The sequence below is a fragment of the Hemitrygon akajei genome, chromosome 3 (assembly GCF_048418815.1).
Source record: "Hemitrygon akajei chromosome 3, sHemAka1.3, whole genome shotgun sequence".
Taxonomy (NCBI): Eukaryota; Metazoa; Chordata; class Chondrichthyes; order Myliobatiformes; family Dasyatidae; genus Hemitrygon; species Hemitrygon akajei.
This window is the reverse complement of record NC_133126.1, coordinates 199,872,523-199,892,263: the sequence shown is the minus strand read 5'-3', so window position 1 is coordinate 199,892,263 and position 19,741 is coordinate 199,872,523. Positions and strand designations below refer to the sequence as shown.

Sequence of the window (19,741 nt, the reverse complement as noted above, 5' to 3'; positions counted from 1 at the left end):
TGTAAGATGGCAGTAAACCTACACTCACGCAGATACAGTACTGTGCAAAGCTCAGGCATATCGAGATAGCTAGGAAGCCTAAGGCTTTTGCACAGAACTGTATTTGTCAACATGGAGCAGAGAGCGAGATTGTAAATCTGGCGGGAGCAAAGGATATTGGGAATGGTGAGGGTGGAGTGCCGCAGGAGGTGTGTGGGACAGGTGGCAGAGAAGGAGTTCCAGGGGTGGGTGGTAGCATGGGTACAGATGCACCCAGCCCTGAGACATCTGGCAAGGTAATTTGATTCTAAAGAACTGGTTTATTGATCATTATAGAGTGTCTGTCTGGTGCTTCCCGCTCCCTCCCCTCTCCCTTTCCATTTTCCCAACCATGATTCCTCTCTCCCCGCTCCCTTCCCACTCTCTATCCACAATGGAGACTCATATCAGATATGCCTAAGACTTTTGCTCAGTGTTGTAGAACTGTATATCATGGTCTCATGATCACAATATACTTGGCAAATTATTTTATGCAAGTGGTTTGCCATTGTTTAATAGCCAGTGTCTTTACAAGATGGGTAACCCCAGCCATTATCAACACTCTTCAGAGATTGTCTGCCTGGCGTCAGTGGTCACATAACCAGAACTTGTGATCTGCACCAGCTGCTCATACGACCATCCACCTCCTGCTCCTGTGGCTTCACGTGACCCTGATCAGGGGGTGGGGCAGGTGATACAGCTTGTACAAGGGTGACCTGCAAGCTAGCGGAGGGAAAGGGTGACTTACGCCTCCTTGGTAGAAACATATTTCCACCTCTCCACTATATATATATATACACACACACAAACACACACATATATACAATATATGCAGAGTCTGTAAAATATATTCCCCCACCTTAGACATTTTCGTGTTTTATTGTTTTGCAACATTGAATCATAATGGATTTAATTTGGCTTCTTTTGACCATGATCAACAGAAAAAGACTCTTTCGTGTTAAAGAGGAAACAGATCTCTACAAAGTGATGTAAATTAATTACAAATATAAAACACAAAATAATTCATTGCATAAGTATTTATTCCTGTTAATATGACACACCAAATCATCACTGGTGCAGGCAATTGGTTTAAGAAGTCACATAATTAGTTAAGGTGCCCTAGCTATATATAAACTTGTGTGTAGTCAAGGTGTTTCAAAATACACCTGTATTTGGAAGGTCCAACTGCTGGTGACTTGGCAAAACTATACCATGAAGACAAAAGAACACTCCAAGCAACTCTGTAAAAAGGTTTTTGAAAAGCATGAGTCATGAGGTGGATACAAGAAAATTTCCAAGTCACTGAATATTCTCTGGAGTACAGTTAAGTCAATCATCAAGAAATGGAAAGAATATGGCACAGCTGTAAATCTGCCTAGAACAGGCCATCCTCAGAAACTGGGTGACTGTGCAAGAAGAGAACTAGTGAGGGAGGCCACCAAGAGACCTATGACAACTCTGGAGGAGTTACAAGCTTCAGTGGCTGAGATGGGAGAGACTGAGCATACAACTGTTGCCCGGGTGCTTCACCAGTCCCAGCTTTATGGGAGAGTGGCAAAGAGAAAGCTACCATTGGGAAAAAAGACTCACATGAAATCTCGGCTAGAGTTTGCCAGAAGGTATGTGGGAGTCTCTGAAATCAGCTGGTAAAAGGTTCTATAGTCTAATGAAAGCAAAATTGAGTTTCTTGGCCATCAGACTGTGTTTGGTGTAAGCCAGACATTGTCCATCATCAAAAACACATCATCCCTGCCATGAAGCGTGGTGGTGGCTGCATCATGCTGTGGGGATGCTTCACTGCAACAGACTCTGGAAGACTTGTGAAGGTAGAGGGTAAAATGAATGCAGCAAAACACAGGGAAATCCTGGAGAAAATCCTGATGCATTCTACAAGAGAACTGCCACTTGGGAGAAATTTGTTTTCTAACAAGACAATGACCCGAAGCATAAAGCCAAAGCTACACAGGAATGGCTTAAAAACAACAAAGTTAATGCTCTTGAGTGGCCAAGTTAAAGTCCAAACCTCAATCCAATTGAGAATTTGTGGCTGGACTTGATAAGGGCTGTTCAAGTCAGATCACTTTCTATTGTCATTTCGACCATAACTGCTGGTACAGTGCACAGTAAAAACGAGACAATGTTTTTCAGGACCATGGTGCTACCTGAAACAGTACTGAACTACATAAAAACAATACAGAAAAAAAAGCTACACTAGACTACAGACCTACCCAGGACTGCATAAAGTGCACAAAACAGTGCAGGCATTACAATAAATAATAAACAAGACAATAAGGCAGTAAGGTGCCTTTTCCCAGATGGCAGGAGGAAGAAGAGTTTGTATGAGGGGTGCGTTGGGTCCTTCATAATGCTGTTTGCTTTGCGGATGCAGCGTGTAGTGTAAATGTCCGTGATGACGGGAAGAGAGACCCCGATGATCTTCTCAGCTGACCTCACTATCCGCTGCAGGGTCTTGCGATCCGAGATGGTGCAATTTCCGAACCAGGCAGTGATGCAGCTGCTCAGGATACTCTCAATACAACCCCTGTAGAATGTGATGAGGATGGGGGCTGGGAGATGGACTTTACTCAGCCTTCAGAAAGTAGAGACGCTGCTGGGCTTTCTTTTCTATGGAGCTGGTGTTGAGGGACCAGGTGAGATTCTTCGCCAGGTGAACACCAAGAAATTTGGTGCTCTTAACGATCTCTACCGAGGAGCCGTCGATGTTCAGCAGGGAGTGGTCGCTCCATGCCCTCCTGAAGTCAACAAACATCTTTTTTGTTTTGTTCACATTCAGAGACAGATTGTTGGCTCTGCACCAGTCTGTTAGCCACTGCACCTCCTGTCTGTAAGCTGACTCGTCGTTCTTGCTGATGACACCCACCACGGTCGTGTCATCGGCGAACTTGATGATGTGGTTCGAGCTGTGTGTTGCAACACAGTCGTGGGTCAGCAGAGTGAACAGCAGTGGACTGAGCACACAGCCCTGGGGAGCCCCTGTGCTCACTGTGATGGTGTTGGAGATGCTGCTCCCGATCCGGACTGACTGAGGTCTCCCGGTCAGGAAGTCTAGAATCCACTTGCAGAGGGAGGTGTTCAGGCCCAGTAGGCTCAGCTTTTTAACCAGTTTCACTTACGAACCCCATGCAATCTGACAGAACTTGAGCACTTTTATAAAGAAGAATGGGGAAAAATTGCAGTGTCCAGATGTACAAAGCTGATAGAGACCTATCCACACAGACTCAAGGATGTAATTGTTGCAAAGATGCATCTACTGAATACGTACTTGAAGGGTGTGAATACTTTTTCTAGGCCGTGTAAATTAATCTGACATCTACCAAGATACAGTGAAAAGAAAGGCAGCAGTGCAAGATGTAAAATGTTCCTCTAAGCTACAATAAGAAATAAATAGTGCAAATGGGGAATAGTCTGGAGAGCCTAAGGTAAGATTGAATAGGTTAGAACTTGGAACACAGACTGCAGGAGATTGTGAGATTTGATACAAAATTATGAGGGGTATAGATGGGTAAATGCAACCAGGCTTTTTTCCACTGAGGTTGAGTGGGATACAACCAGGATACAGTGGGTTAAGGTGAAAGGTTTAAGAGGAACATGAGGGAAAATTTCTTCACTCAGAGTGTCTAAAGAGTGTGCAATGAGCTGCCGGCACAAGTGGTGCACGCAAGCTCGACGTCAACATTTAAGAGAAGTTTGGGTAGGTACATGGATAGTAGGGACATGGAGGACTGTGGTCTGGGCCGGGTCAAAGGGAGTAGACAGTATAATAGTTTTGGCATGGACTAGATGGGCCAATGGGCCTGCTTCTGTGCTGTACTTTTCTCTGACTCCAGTGGAGTCATGTTCAGGGATTCTGGACTCTCAGTGTGGAGTTTGCCTGGCAATCCTATGTCTGCAAGGGTTTCCCCATGACATGTGGGTCGAGAGGTTAATTAGTTGCTGTAAGCTGTCCATTAGTGTGTGGTGAGGGGTAGAAGCTCGGCAGAGCTGATTAACAGGGATATAATGGTGTCACTGGTAAAGACAGAATAAATCATAGGGCTACTGGGGAGTGAGATTTGACGGCTGGGATCTAGGACAGAGCCGATGGGCTGAACCGTCTAAGTAGCTACGAATTCAATCTGATCTCTGTCTGTGACCAACTGGATGACTGTCTGAAGGTTGATGGGCTCGGCTGAAGTTGGAATGGGCAGACAGTCTCCACCATGGTATCGTGACACTATCACAGCTCGGGGTGTCGGAGCTGAGAATTCAATTCCAATGCCAACTGAGAAGAGTTTGTTCATCCTCCCCATGAACTGCGGGAGCTTCCTCCAGGTGCTCCTGTGTCCTCCCAGAGTCCAAAGACCTACTGGCTGCTAGTCTTTGTAAATTGTCCTGTGATCAGGTTAGGGTTAAATAGGTGGGTTGCTGGGTGGTGTGGCCCGTTGGGCCGGAAGAGACCTGCTCCACACTGTATCTTGAATTAAAAGCTCCTGTCCTGGAGCTGCCACCAATCCCGATTTTGTAACACTGATGACAATACTGTGGGAGCTCAGCCCCATCTAGTGGTCACCCACAACTCTAACCGGTTTTGTCTCCAAATTTGATTTCCAGATTACGATTCGGAAACAAAGCGAGTTCAAGACATGCTTTCGGGGATGGGCAAACCACAGGTATGTACGGAATCCTCGGTTCGTTCCAGCACCTGACCCAGTCTCCTCTGGGCAAAGCAGAGAGTAGTTTGGAACAAGAAATCAGAATCATGTTTAATATCACTGGCATATGTCGTGAAATGTGTTGTTTTGCAACAGCACAGTGCAATACAGAAAAATTACAATAAAAATATATATACATGTAAATATCTATAGATATGTATGATGTCTACATAAGAAATAGGAGCAGGGGTAGACCACCTGGACCTTCGAACCATTGTGGTTGATCGTGGCCATGGACTCACCTCCACCTACCTGCCCTTTCCCCATAACCTTTAATTCTGCTACTATGCAAAAATCTATCCAATCTTGTCTTAAATATATTTACAGATGTATATATTGTAGTCACGCACAACACGCTACTAAAGAAACACATGGAGGCAGAGAGAGCTGAACTCAGAATGCCTTTACTGATTCAAACTCGCACCCTTAAATCTCCCCTCCCATGGGCCCCTGCGACCCATTGGGCAGAGAATTCCAAATTCACCACTCTCTGGGAAAAGCAGTTCCTCCTCATCTCCGTCCTAAATCTTGAGGCTATGTCCCCTCGTTCTAGTACACACATGTGTATACGTCATATTTATCTATAGATATTTCTATGTGTATAAAGAATTAAAGTGGCCTCTGCATTTACATTCTACAGTGTAGTTTCCTTTTCGCAAGATTCATGGTTGCTTCTCACAGGTACATTGATACGTAGAGCGCACACACCCGAGGCTGAGCTGGGGGCAGCCCACAAGTGTCACCACAGGTTCCAGTGCTAACATAGCATACCTGCGATGTTCACGGAACAGAACAAGTAAAAATGAGCCCCGTTCACCCAACCAGATGCACAGTCGTTTAACCCCAGGACAGGCCTCTGGTGGCCACGACCTCGATCTGTCTGGATGGGGTGCAAACAAAGCTTTCCACTCTCTCAGTACAGTACCCCCACCACTGGACGTTTTGTCCTATGACCCTTCAGCTCGATCTTCAGGTCTGCCTGGAACAGGCAGTTATTGATCAGTAAGTCACTGGTGACTGGAAAAGGGTGGGATGGTGAAAGCCATGCAAAGATGGCGTGGCCAGTTCACTGGAACGGTCTAGTTAGATACAGGCAAACACAAGAGATTCTGCAGATGCTGGAAATCCAGAGTAACACACACAAAATGCTCATCGAGTCAGGCAGTATCTATGGAGAGGAATAAAACATCGAAGTTTCAGAGCAAGACTGGTGAAGGGCCTCAGCCTAAGACGTCTTCTGTTTATTCCCATCAATAGATGCTGCCTACCTGCTGAGTTCCTCCAGTTTTTAGTGTGTGTTGGTTAGGAAGAGGGATTTGGTTTCACATCCCCTCTCGTGAGTCCTGGATGTTACCAAGTGTAAAGTATGTAGAACAGCAGAGCACAGTACAGGCCCTTCAGCCCATGATGTTGTGCTGATCTCCTCTACCTAATAAAGTGGCCACTGAGTATATGTTTGTGGTCTTCTGCTTCTGTAGCCCATCCACTTCAAGGTTCAACATGTTGTGCCTTCAGAGATGCTCCTCTGCATCATTCTGTAACGTGTGGTTAATTGAGTTACTGTCACCTTCCTGTCTGCTTGAACCAGTCTGGAAATTCCCTGTGACCTCTCTCATTAACAAGGCATTTTCACCCACAGAACGGCTGCTCACTGGATGTCTTTTACACCATTCTATGTAAACTCGAGAAACTGTTGTGCATGAAAATCCCAGGAGATCAGCAGTTTCTGAGATACTCAAACCACCCCATCTGGCACCAACAATCATTCCTCGGTCAAAGTCACTTCGAACACATTTCCAGTCCCACCAAAGGGTTTTGGCCCAAAACATCGACTGTACTCTTTTCCATAGATGCTGCCTGGCCTGCTGAGTTCCTCCAGCATTTTGTGTGCGTTGCCCAGATTACCAGCATCTGCAGATTTTCTCTTGTTGATGTTAGGTCAGTCTAAACAACAACTGAACCGCATTCTTTATTGCATTGAGTTCTTGACTGATTAAATATTTGCATTACTCAGCAAGTGGACATTTGTGCTGAGTGTTTATAAACCTGCTTCACAATCAATCTAACCCCTCCTGCACTGCCCATAACCCTCCATTTTTCAATCCAGCATTGTACAGACTGTGTGTGTGTGTGTGTGTGTGTGTACACATTAGAGATCTATTAGACCATAAGGAGGCAGTACAGAACCTGAAGACACACACTCAGTATTTCAGGATCAGCTTTTTCTCCTCCATCATCAGATTTCTGAATGGGCAATGAACCCAGAAACACACTCACTATTCCTTTTTTTCTCTATCTATCTATTATTATAATGAATTTATATGGTTTTTGTATAGTTTCCTCTGCCTGGAAACAACAAATTTCATGACATACTGTATCCTGGTGATCATAAGCTGATTCTGAATAAGTTCCAGGTTACTGAGATACTGAACCTTCAGCAACACACACAAAACGCTGGAGGCATCAGCAGATCAGGCTGCGTCTGTGGAGAGGAATAAACAGTCGATGTTTTGGGCCGAGACCCTTCACCTGTCCTGATGTTTATTCATTTCCACAGATGCTGCCTGCCCTGCTGAGTTCCTCCAGCATTTTGTGTGTGTTGCCCTGGGTTTCCAGCATCTGCAGAAAGTCTTGTGCTGACTGAACTTTCTGCTGTGTTGTAGTTGTCTGGTTGGCCAGCAGATGGCTAATGAGCAGCAGATCCATACCTCCTGGTCAGATGGGCACTACATCAACCTAGCTCGAACCTAGTCCAACTGTGTAACAACAACACACACAAAACTGGTAGATCACAGCAGGCTAGGCAGCATCTATAGGGAGAAGCGCTGTCGATGTTTTGGGCCATTTCCAGCATCTGCAGATTTCCTCGTGTTTGCTCCAACTGTGTAAATTCGTTTCCCTCAGTCCGAAGTCCAAGGGAAGATGTTGGCAGGGTGGAGAGCTGGTTGGTGTCGTGTTTGGAGAGGAGGTGGGTGAGTGTCAGAGATAGTTATTTTATTACACAGAGAATGGTGGGTACATGGATCGTCCTGCCTGGGGTGATGGTAGAGGCAGATACTGTACATTAGGGACATTGAAGAGACTCTGAGGTAGGGTCATACATGAAAGAGAAAATGGAAGGCGATGTTAGATTGATTTTGGAGTAGGTTAAAGGAGAGGCACAACATTCTGGGCTATGCTCTTTGTTCCACACCACCCCAGGTTTGGGTAGAAAGTGGAATTTAACAGAATCTTCATTAGTCAGGACATCAAAGTTAAAGGGAAAAGGCAGGAGAATGGGGTTGAGAGGGATAATAAATCAGCCATGATGAATGGTGGAACAGGCTCAATGGGCTGAATGGCCTAATTCTGCTCCTATGCCTTACAGTCTTATGGCTTCTTCCAAAGATTGAGTGAATAGTCAGAGACATTTTCACAGGGGGGAGAAAGAGGTTTAACATGAGGGGACATAATTTTAAGGTGATTGGAGGGAAGTGTCAGGAGTAATAAGATCATAGGGTATAGGAGCAGAATTAGGCCATTTGGCCCACTGCATCTGCTTTCATCAGACTGATCCATTTTCGCTCTCAGCTCCGGTCTCCTGCCGACTCCCCGTATTCCTTCATGCCCTGACCAGTCAAGAATCTATCGACCTCTGCCTTACCTATGCAGTAAGACATGGCCCCCATATTTGCCTGTGGCGATGATTACCACAGATTCACAACTCTCTGGATAAAGAAATTCCTGCTCTTCATCTCCATTCTAAAAGGATGCCACTCTATTCTGAGGCTGTGTCCTCTGGTCATGGACACTCCCACCATAGGAAACATCCTCTCCACATCCACTCTATCAAGGCCTTTCACCATTCAATAGGTTTCAATGAGATTATCCCTCATTCTTCTGGGTTCTAGTGAATACAGTCCCAGAGCCATCAAACGCTCTTCATATGACAAGCTGTTATTCCTGGAATCATGTTTGTGAACCTCCTTTGAACCTTCTCCAGTATCAGCACATCCTTTCTAAGATTAGGGGCTCAAAACTGCTCACAATACTCCCAAGTGAGACCACACCAGTGCTTTATAAAGTCTCAACATTACATCCTTGCTTTTATATTCTAGTCCTCTTGAAACGAATGCTAACATCACATTTGCCCTGCTCACCATAGACTCAACTTGCAAATTAACCTTTACAGAATCCCGCACAAGGACTCCCAAATCTCTTTGCACCTCAGATTTTTGAATTTTCTCTACATTTAGAGAGTAGTCAACCCTTTCACTTCTTCTACTGAAGTGCATGGCCGTACACTTCCGGACACTGTATTCCATCTGACGTTCTCCTAGTCTGTTTTAAGTCCTTCTCTAGCCCCATTACTTCTTCAAACCTACCTGCCACTCCACCTATCTTCATATCATCTGCAAACTTTGCAAAAAATCCATCAGTTCCATCATCCAAATCATTGACATTTAACATAAAAAGAATCGGTCCCGACACACACCCCTGTGGAACATCACTAATCACTGACAGCCAGCCAGAAAAGGCTCCCTCTATTCCCACTCTTTGCCTCCTGCCAATCAGCTGCCGCTTTATCCATGCTAGAATCTTTCCTGTAATACGATTGGCTCATAGCTTGTAAGCAGCCTCAGGTGTGGGTCTTTGTCAAAGGCCTCTGAAAATCCAAGTACACAACCTTAACTGATTCTCCTTTGCTATCCAGCTTATTCTCTCTTCAAAGAATTCCAACGGATTTGTCAGGCAAGACTTTCCCTTGAGGAAACCATGCTGATTGTGGCCTATTTTATCATGTGCCTCCAAGTACCCCAAAACCTCATCCTTAACAATCGGCTCCAACATCTTCCCAACCACTGAGGTCAGACTAACTGGCCTATCATTTCCTGTCTTCTGCCTCTCTCCCTTCGTGAAGAGTGGAGTGACATTTGCAAATTTTGAGTCTTCCAGAACCTAGTGATTCTTGAAAGATCATTATTAATGTCTCCACAATCTCTTCAGCCACCTCTTTCATATCTCTGGGCTGTACACCATCCGGTCCAGGTGACTTATCTACCTTAAGACCTTTTAATTTCCCAAGAACCTTCACCTTTGTAATGGTAACTTCACATACTTCATGACCTTTGACTCTTGGAATTTCTACTATACTGCTCGTGTCTTCTACAGTGAAGACTGATGCAAAATACTTATTCAGTTTGTCTACCATTTCCTTGCCCCTCATTACTACCTTTCCAGCATAATTTTCCAGCGGTCCAATATCCGCTCTCGTTTCTCTTTTACACCTTGTGTATCTGAAGAAACCTTCGGCATTCTCTTTAATATTATTGGCTAGCTTACTGTCGTATTCCATCTTTACCTTCTTAATGACTTTTTAGTTGCCTTCTTTTGGTATTTAAAGCTTTCCCAATCCTCTAACTTCCCACTAATTTTGCTCTATTATATGCCCTCACTTTGGCTTTTATGTTGGCTTTGACTTCTCTTGTTAGCCTTGGTTGTGTCATCTTACCTTTAGAATACTCCTTCCTCTTTGTGTGCCTGTGCCTTCTAAATTGCTTCCAGAAATTCCAGCCATTTCTGCTCTGCCGTCTTCCCTGCCAGTGTTCTTTTCCAACAAATTCTGGCCGACCGTTTTCTCATGCCTCTGTAGTTTCCTTTACTCCACTGTAATACTGATAGATCTGAATTTAGCTTCTCAAATTTCAGGGTGAATTTGAGCACGTCATGATCACTTTTCCCTGAGGGTTCTTTTACCTTAAGTTCTCTAATCAATTCTGGTTCAGTGCACAGCACCCAATCCAAAATACTCATCCCTAATGGGCTCAACCATGAACTGCTCTAGAAAGCCATCTGGTAGACACTCTAGAAATCCCCCATTTAGAATCTAGCACCAACCTGATCTTCCCAATCTACCTGCATATTGAAGCCCCCCATGACGATGGGGGGTAAAAAGGTACCCCCATTACCCTTTTGACATGCATTTTCTATGTCCTGTTGTAATTTGTAGACCACATCCTTACTGCTTTTTTGGGGGTCTGCATATAACTCCCATCAGGATCTTTTTAACCTTGCAGTTCCTCAGCTCTATCTACAATGATTCAACATCTTCCAACCTTGTGTTACCACTTTAGAATATTGAAACATAGAAATCTACAGCACATTACAGGCTCTTCAGCCCACAATGTTGTGCTGACCATGTAACCTACTCTAGAAACTGCCTAGAATTACCCTACCGCATAGCCCTCTATTTTCCTATGCTCCGTGTACTTTCTAAGAGTCTCTTAAAAGACCCTCCACCACCGTCGCTGGCAGAGCATTCCATGCACCCACTACTCACTGTGTGAAAAACTTACTCAGGACATCCCCTCTGTACCTATTTCCAAGCACCTTGAAACTATACCCCCTCATGTTAGTCATTTCAGCCCTGGGAAAAAGCCTCTGGTTATCCACACGATCCAATACCTCTCATCATGTTATACACCTCTATCAGGTCACCTCTCATCTTCCATTGCTCCATGGAGAAAAGGCCTGATCCTGGCACCAGTGAGGCCACTTACCATCTGGGTGTCTCGATCACGCCCACAGAACCTCGTCTCGGTTCCTCTGACTGAGGGATCTCCTGTCAACACTGCAGTCCTCGTCAGCTCTCTGCTCTTCTGAGCCACATGACCAGACTCAGTGCCAGAGACCCGGTCACTGTGGCTCCCCCCAGTAAGTCATCCCCTCAATTGAATCTGAAGTTGTGCACTTCATATTGAGGGGAACGGCCACAGGTGTACTCTGCTCTGGCTGTGAATTTCCCTCCTCCTGACAGTCATCCAGTTACCTATGTCCCACCACCTAGGGGTGACTACCTCCTTGTAGCTCCCGTCAATCAATTCGTCATTCTTGCACGAGTCAAAGGTCATCAAGCTGCAGCTCCAGTTCCTTAACACATTCTCTCTGGAGCTGCAGCTCGGTGCACCTGGTGCCGATGTGTTTATCAGGGAGACTGGAGATCTCCCAGACTTCCCACATCCTACACACAGTACAGAACACTGCCCCTGGAGCCATTCTCACTGTACCATGCACTGATAGTTGAGGAATGGACAAATAAAACCAAAGAGAGAGTAACTTACAAGACCTCATCTGAACCTGATGAGCCAAAGCCACTCTAAAGACTGACACTCTCTGAAAGAATGTCCGCTTCAAGCAAGGCTGCTGTGTTTCCACCTGTTGCTTGAAATGTCGGCAGAACATCATTGTGTTCTTTGTTTAGGTGGAATGTTCAAAACCAGATACAGCCACCGTTTTTGCAGGAGTGTTGATGTGGGTGGGGTGAGTATTTATGGCCCCAGTCCCACTGTGCCCACTCTGGGACTCGCTGAGAGACCCTGCCCCCACCGGCCTTCGTGACAGACCCCGTACCGTGCGTCACTCTCAGGCGAGCCCTGGGCACTCGGGTTCCTCTCAGCCTCGTGCGGCTGGGAAGAGATTGGTAGTGAGAGTGGTGAGCTCACTCCAACAGGGAGGGGTAGCAGTGAATCGCAGTGGTAGTTCTAATTGGAACTCTGCTCAAGCCCACATCAGGAGGATTACAGAGACTGCAGAAGGGGTTTACCAGCATGCTGCCGGCCGCAACGTTCAAAGTAACTTTATTTTCAAAGTACATGTATGTCACCAGATTCATTTTCTTGTGGGCATTCACAGTAGAACAAAGAAATACTGTAGAATCAGTGAAAACTACACACAAAGACTGACAAGCTGTGCAAATAAAAAAAGAAACAGGAAATAGTAATACTGAGAAAAAGAGAAAATCTGCGGATGCTGGAAATCCAGAGCAACACACGCGAAATGTTGGAGGAACTCAACAGGCCAGGCAGCTTCCTCCTGCTGAAGGGTCTCGGCCTGAAACTTTCACTGTCTACCCAGTTCCATAGATGCTGCCAGGCCTGCTGAGTTCCTCCGGCATTTTGTGTGTTTTGCTGAGAACGTGAGTTGTTGAGTCTGCAGATTGTAGAATCAGTTCAGAGCTGGGATGAATGAACGCTGGTCCAGGAGCCTGATGGTTGAGGGGTATAACTGTTCCGGAACTAAGGCTTCTGTACCTCCTGCTCAAGAAGCTTGGACAATGGGCACTGTTTACTTGTGGCAGTGTTGGGTAAACATGGGTTGTCTTCTCTGGAGCAGCAGAGGCTGAGGGGAGATCTGACAGAGGTTTATAAGATTATGCAAGGCAAAGATAGAGTAGACAGACAGCACCTTTTTCCTGGGATTGAAATATTGAGTAGATCTGTTTTACTTGTCACATCTAAACGTGAAGGAAGAGCTGAGTGAATATTATGAGACAAACAATATCTTTTTCCCAGGGCTGAAATGTCTAGTATCACGGTGTGTGCATTTGATTTGGGAGGGGGTAAATACAAAGGAAATTAAATGCCAGGGGCATTTTCTTTTGCACAGGGTGTGCTGCCAGGAATAGTGGTGGAGGTAGATGTGATAAAGGTGTTTGAGGCTCTCAGATACGCACATGAACGTACAGGAATATGGATGATTTGTAGGCAGGAAAAAATAGGTGTCTCATCATGGGCCAAAAGAACTATACAGTACTTCATAAGACATAGGAGCAGAGTTAGGCCCTTTGGCCCTTAGAGTTTGCTCTGCCATTCGATCATGGCTGATTCATTTTTCCCCTCCTCAATTCCACTCCCCAGCCTTCTCCCCATAACTTTTAATGCCATGTCCAATCAAGAACTTATCAAGCTCTGCCTTAAATACACCCAATATCCTGGCCTCCACAGCTGCCTGTGGTAATAAATTCCACTAATTCACCACCCTCTGGCTAAAGAAAGTCCTCCACATTTCTGTTTTAAATGGACACCCCTCTATCCTGAGGCTGTGTCCTTTTGTCCTCAACTCTCCCACCATGGGAAACATCCTTTCCACATCTACTCTGTCTAAGCCATTCAAAACATTTGAAAGGTTTCAATGAGATCCCCCCCTCATCCTTCTAAATTCCAGTGAGTACAGGCCCAGAGCATTCAAACATTCCTCGTTTGATAACCCTTTCATTCCCAGAATCATCCTTGTGAACCTCCTCTGAACCCTCTCCAATGCTAGCACATCTTTCATAACCATATAACAATTACAGCACGGAAACAGGCCATCTCGGCCCTTCTAGTCCGTGCCGATCGCTTACTCTCACCTAGTCCCACTGGCCCGCACTCAGCCCATAACCCTCCATTCCTTTCCTGTCCATATACCTATACAATTTTTTTTTAAATGACAAAATCGAACCTGTCTCTACCACTTCTACTGGAAGCTCGTTCCACACAGCTACCACTCTCTAAGTCAAGAAGTTCCCCCTCATGTTACCCCTAAACTTTTGCCCCTTAACTCTCAACTCATGTCCTCTTGTTTGAATCTCCCCTACTCTCAATGGAAAAAGCCTATCCACGTCAACTCTATCTATCCCCCTCATAATTTTAAATACCTCTATCAAGTCCCCCCCTCAACCTTCTATGCTCCAAAGAAAAAAGACCTAACTTGTTCAACCTTTCTCTGTAACTTAGGTGCTGAAACCCAGGTAACATTCTAGTAAATCTCTGTACCCTCTCTAATTTGTTGACATCTTTCCTATAATTCGGTGACCAGAACTGTACACAATACTCTAAATTTGGCCTCACTAATGCCTTGTACAATTTTAACATTATATCCCAACTCCTATATTCAATGCTCTGATTTATAAAGGCTAGCATACCAAAAGCTTTCTTCACCACCCTATCCACATGAGATTCCACCTTCAGGGAACTATGCACCATTATTCCTAAATCACTCAGTTCTACTGTATTCCTCAATGCCCTATCATTTACAATGTATGTCCTATTTGGATTATTCCTACCAAAATGTAGCACCTCGCACTTATCAGCATTAAACTCCATCTGCCATCGTTCAGCCCACTCTCCTAAATGGCCTAAATCTCTCTGCAAGCTTTGAAAACCTACTTCATTATCCACAACGCTACCCATCTTAGTATCATCTGCATACTTACTAATGCAATTTACCACCCCATCATCCAAATCATTAATGTACATGACAAACAACATTGGACCCAGTACAGATCCCTGAGGCACACCACTAGTCACCGGCCTCCAACCTGACAAACAGTTATCCACCACTACTCTCTGGCATCTCCCAACCAGCCACTGTTGAATCCATTTTATTACTTCAATATTAAAACCTAACGATTGAACCTTCCTAACTAACCTTCCATGTGGAACCTTGTCAAAGGTTTATCTATTTCTTAGATAAGGAGCCCAAAACTGTTCACAGTACTCAAGGTAAGGCCTCACCTGTGCCTTATAAAGCCTCAGCATCACATTCCTGCTCTTGTATTCTAGACCTTTTGAAATGAATGCTAACATTGCATTTGCCTTCCTCACTACTGACCCAACCTGCAAGTTAACCTTTTAGGGTATTCTGCACAAGGACTCCCAAGTCCCTTTGCATCTCAGATTTTTGGGTTTTCTCCCATTTGGAAAATAGTCTGCATATTTATTTCTACTACCAGAGTACATGACCATGCATTTTCCATAAGGCCATAAGACATAGGAGCAGAATTAGGCCATTCAGCCCATTGAGGCTGCTCCCCCATTCCATCATGGCTGATTTATTATCCCTCACAACCCCATTCGCTTGCCTTTTTTACATAATCTTTGACACCTTGACTTATCAAGAACACATCAACCTCCACTTTAAACTCATTGACTTGGCCTCCTGTGGCAATCAATTCCACAGATTCACCACCCTCTGGTTAAAGAAATCCCACATAATCTCTGTTCTAAAGGGGCATCCTTCCATTCTGAGGCTGTGCTTTGTGGTCCTGGAAACATCCTCTCCTTATCCACGCTATCTAGGCCTTTCAATATACGATAGGTTTCAATGAGAACTCCCCTCATTCTTTTAAACTCCAGTGAGTGCAGGCCCAGAGCCATCGAACACTCTTCATTCATTAACCCTACATAACCATGTCATCTTCCATGTGCTATGTTCGTGTGAAGGATGTGGGGAAAGGACAATCTCCCAGGTGGCCAGTTTGTGGGCTGTTACTTGGCAGTGGTCATGATGTTGCTGTCCATCTCTTTGGCCAGGTGTCCAATGTACAAGCCAGGGCAGCGCTACTGACGTGGGCACCTCCTGTGGGTCTGGTCAACGGGGACAAGCACACCAATGGGCTCCCTTCCACGTGCAACTACGAGGTGGCCTCGTCAGACAAGGGAAAGGACGGCAAATACAAGATCATTTACAGGTGAGGAACCCGGAGACGGCAGCGTGGGGAGTCTCAGAGCATTGGAGACCTTTGCCTCAGGTAGACACCATCCCATCACAAACTTACGGGGTCAGACACGGAGTGAAGCTCCCTCCACACTACCCCATCACACACTCCCGGGGTCAGACACGGAGTGAAGCTCCCTCCACACTATCCCATCACAAACTTACGGGGTCAGACACGGAGTGGAGCTCCCTCCACACTATCCCATCACAAACTTACGGGGTCAGACACAGAGTGAAGCTCCCTCCACACTGTCCCATCACACACTCCCGGGGTCAGACACTGAGTGGAGCTCCCTTCACACTGTCCCATCACACACTCCCGGGGTGAGACACTGAGTGGAGCTCCCTTCACACTGTCCCATCACACACTCCCGGGGTCAGACACAGAGCGAAGCTTCCTCCACACCATCCCATCACACACTCCCGGGGTCAGACACAGAGCGAAGCTCCCTCCACACCGTCCCATCACATACTCCCGGGGTCAGACACAGAGCGAAGCTCCCTCCACACTGTCCCATCACACACTCCCGGGGTCAGACACAGAGCGAAGCTCCCTCCACACCGTCCCATCACACACTCCCGGGGTCAGACACAGAGTGAATCTCCCTCCACACCGTCCCATCACATACTCCCGGGGTCAGACACAGAGCGAAGCTCCCTCCACACCGTCCCATCACACACTCCCGGGGTCAGACATAGAGTGAATCTCTCTCCACACCGTCCCATCACACACTCCCGGGGTCAGACACAGAGTGAATCTCCCTCCACACCGTCCCATCACACACTCCCAGGGTCAGACGCTGAGTGAAGCTCCCTCCACACCGTCCCATCACACACTCCCAGGTGAAGCTCTATTCACATATTCCAGGACTGGGAATATTCGGTTAAGTACAGAGTGACTCTCCTCTGTACTGCTGCCATTTTGTAAGGACACAAGACTACAAATCTCAAGCACCCCACTCCCAGGCGTACCCTTTACTTCAAGTTCAAGTTTAATTGTCATTCAATCATACATGAATACCCATGAAATGAAAAAGTGTTACTCCGGGGCCAAGGTGCAACACAGTCACACACAACACAAGGCACATCTAGCACATATATGATAGCAAGCACATGTAAGATAATAGGAAAATACAGTGCACAAAAAAGATAGTCCTGACGAGACCCGACGCAGATTGGGGGACCGCTTTGTCGAGCACCTACTCTCCGTCCGCCACAACAGACAGGATCTCCCGGTTGCCACTCACTTCAACTCTCCTTCACATTCCCATTCGGATATGTCCATACATGGTGTCCTCTACTGCCATGATGAGGCTAAACTTCGGTTGGAGGAACAACATCTCATCTACCGTCTGGGTAGTCTCCAGCCCCTTGGTATGAACATCAAATTCTCCAACTTCCAGTAATTCCCTCCCTCTCCCTTCCCCCATCCCACCTTCACTCTGTCTCCTCTTCTAACTGCCTATCACCTCTCATGACTCTGCCTTCTTCTACTACCCATAGTGCTTTCCCCTTAGATTCCTTCTTCACCTCTCCTGCCTATCCCCTCCCTGCTTCCCCTCCCCCACCCCTTGATCTTTCCTCTGATTGGTTTTCCACTCTCCCCCACCTTCTTTATAGGGCCCCTGCCCCCTGCTTCTTTAGTCCTGATGAAGGGTCTCGACCCGAAACGTTGACTGCTCCTTTCAACGGATGCTGCCCGACCTGCTGAGTTCATCCAGCCTTTTTGTACGTCTTGACTTGACCACAGCATCTGCAGTGCACTTTGAGTTTAAAAAGATAGTCCTAGTCCCTAAGACCATGAAGGTTGCAACAGCCTGCAGTGGAACACAACACAGCTTGTCTTCTACTGAGCAAACTCTGGGGGCAGCACCAACTCCAACATGCATGCCCCACCAAGCCTCCTCACGCACTCATCTGAAATCACCGGCTCCAACCCCTCACTCATGGGCGGCTGCAAGCAGGCAACACCACGGTTTGAGGCCTAGTTCTCGCTATGACCCCTCACCCATTCTGATTATGGAGTAACCAGTCACCTCTTTCGGATTCTGTCAGATTCCCAGGAACCTTGGTAAATACTTGTAGGGAAAGGGGCAGGGTGTGGGGCTAATATGAGGAATCTTTTAAAGGCATGGATTCAATGGTGAATGATGTGCCCCGCTGTGTAAGATTGGATCTCTCTAACCGCTTTATTGCACCGTTTCCAGTGGTGAAGATTTAGAATGCAGCCTCACTGACCTGCGCCCAACAACAGACTACCACATCAGGTGAGTGGCATTCCTTAAACGGTGTTGAGCTTCAGAGCTTCGCTCCCAGGAGTGAACATCACCAATAGCCTGTCCTGGTCCAGAGACATAGACCCTACAACGAACGCCTCTACTTCCTCAGGAGGCTAAAGAAATTTGGCACGTCCCCTGTCGACCCTCACCAGTTTTATCGATGCATTCTGTCTGGATGCGTTAAAGCTTGATACTGCAGCTGCTCTGCACACGACCACAAGGAGCGACAGAGAGTTGTGGTCACAGCCTAGCACCTCGCAGAAACCAGCCTCCACTCCATGGACTTTGATTTTGCGAGGTGTTTTACTGAGGCAGTGAGAAGGGTAGGTGGAGACCCCACCCTCCCCGAACAATCTCTCTTCTCCCTCTCCCATCAGGCAGAAGATACAAAAGCCTGAAAACTCAAACCACCTGGCTCAAAGACAGACTCTACCCCTCTGTTACCAGACTATTGCATGGCCCCTACAACAAGGATGGACTCTTGACCTCGTTATGATCTTGCACCTTATTGTCTACCTGCACTGCACCTTCTCTGTAACTGTTGCACTTTATTCTGCATTTCTGTTGTCTGGACTTGGGAACTGGGGGAGCTGAATTACAAGGAGAGGTTGCATAGAGTAGGACTTTGTTCCCTGGAGTGTAGGAGATTGAGGGGTGACCTGACAGCGGTATAAGAGGATCATGAGGAGCATAGACAGGATGGAAGCACATAGTCTTTTTTGCTCAAGGTGAAGTGCTGAAACAAGAGGTCATAGATCAGTGGTGAGAGATTCAAAGGGGACATCAGCGGCAGCTTCTTCACACAAAGGCTGGTGCGTATTTGGAATGAGCTAACAGAAATAATGGCTGAGACGGGTACATTAGCAATGTTTACAAGCACATCTAGATGAGTACTATATATATTAATAAAGGAAGGTGATTGGGAGGCAGAAATAAGAGTATTTAGCTCAGTTGTATTTAGGGTTACTTGGTAACTGGAATGACATAAGAGCAGAATTAGGTTATTTGGCCCATCAAGTCTTCTCTGCCATCGCATCACGGCTGATTTATTATCCTTCTCAATCCCATTCTCCTACCTTCTCGCCATAATCTCTGCCACCCTGGCTAATCAATAATCTATCAACCTCTGCTTTAAAAATATACGATGACGTCTGTGGCAATGAATTCTGCAGGCTCACCGCCCTTTGGCTAAAGAAATTACTTCTCATCTCTGTTCTAAATGGGTGTTCTGCTATTCTGAGGCTGTGCCCCCTGGTCCCAGACTTCCCGAATATGGGAAACATCCTCTCCACATCTGCTCTATCTGAACCTTTCAATATTCCATAAGTTTCAATGAGATCCATCCCCCCCACACATTTTTCCAAACTCCACAAGTACAGGCTCAAAGCCATCGATAGCTCCTCATATGTTAACCCTTTCATTCCCATGAACCTCTTC

At 46.2% G+C, this 19,741-nt stretch overlaps 1 protein-coding gene across 3 annotated transcripts in view; it reads left to right on the top strand.

Moving 5' to 3' along the window:
- fndc3ba (fibronectin type III domain containing 3Ba) overlaps positions 1-19,741 on the top strand; it is a 550,239-nt gene that overhangs the window by 437,318 nt on the left and 93,180 nt on the right. For all 3 annotated transcript variants that reach the window (XM_073041702.1, XM_073041703.1, XM_073041701.1), the window contains exons 7-9: positions 4,630-4,688; positions 15,842-15,999; positions 18,233-18,292. In XM_073041702.1, coding sequence (XP_072897803.1) covers positions 4,630-4,688; positions 15,842-15,999; positions 18,233-18,292 — 277 coding nt within the window. The remainder of the gene's footprint in view (positions 1-4,629; positions 4,689-15,841; positions 16,000-18,232; positions 18,293-19,741) is intronic.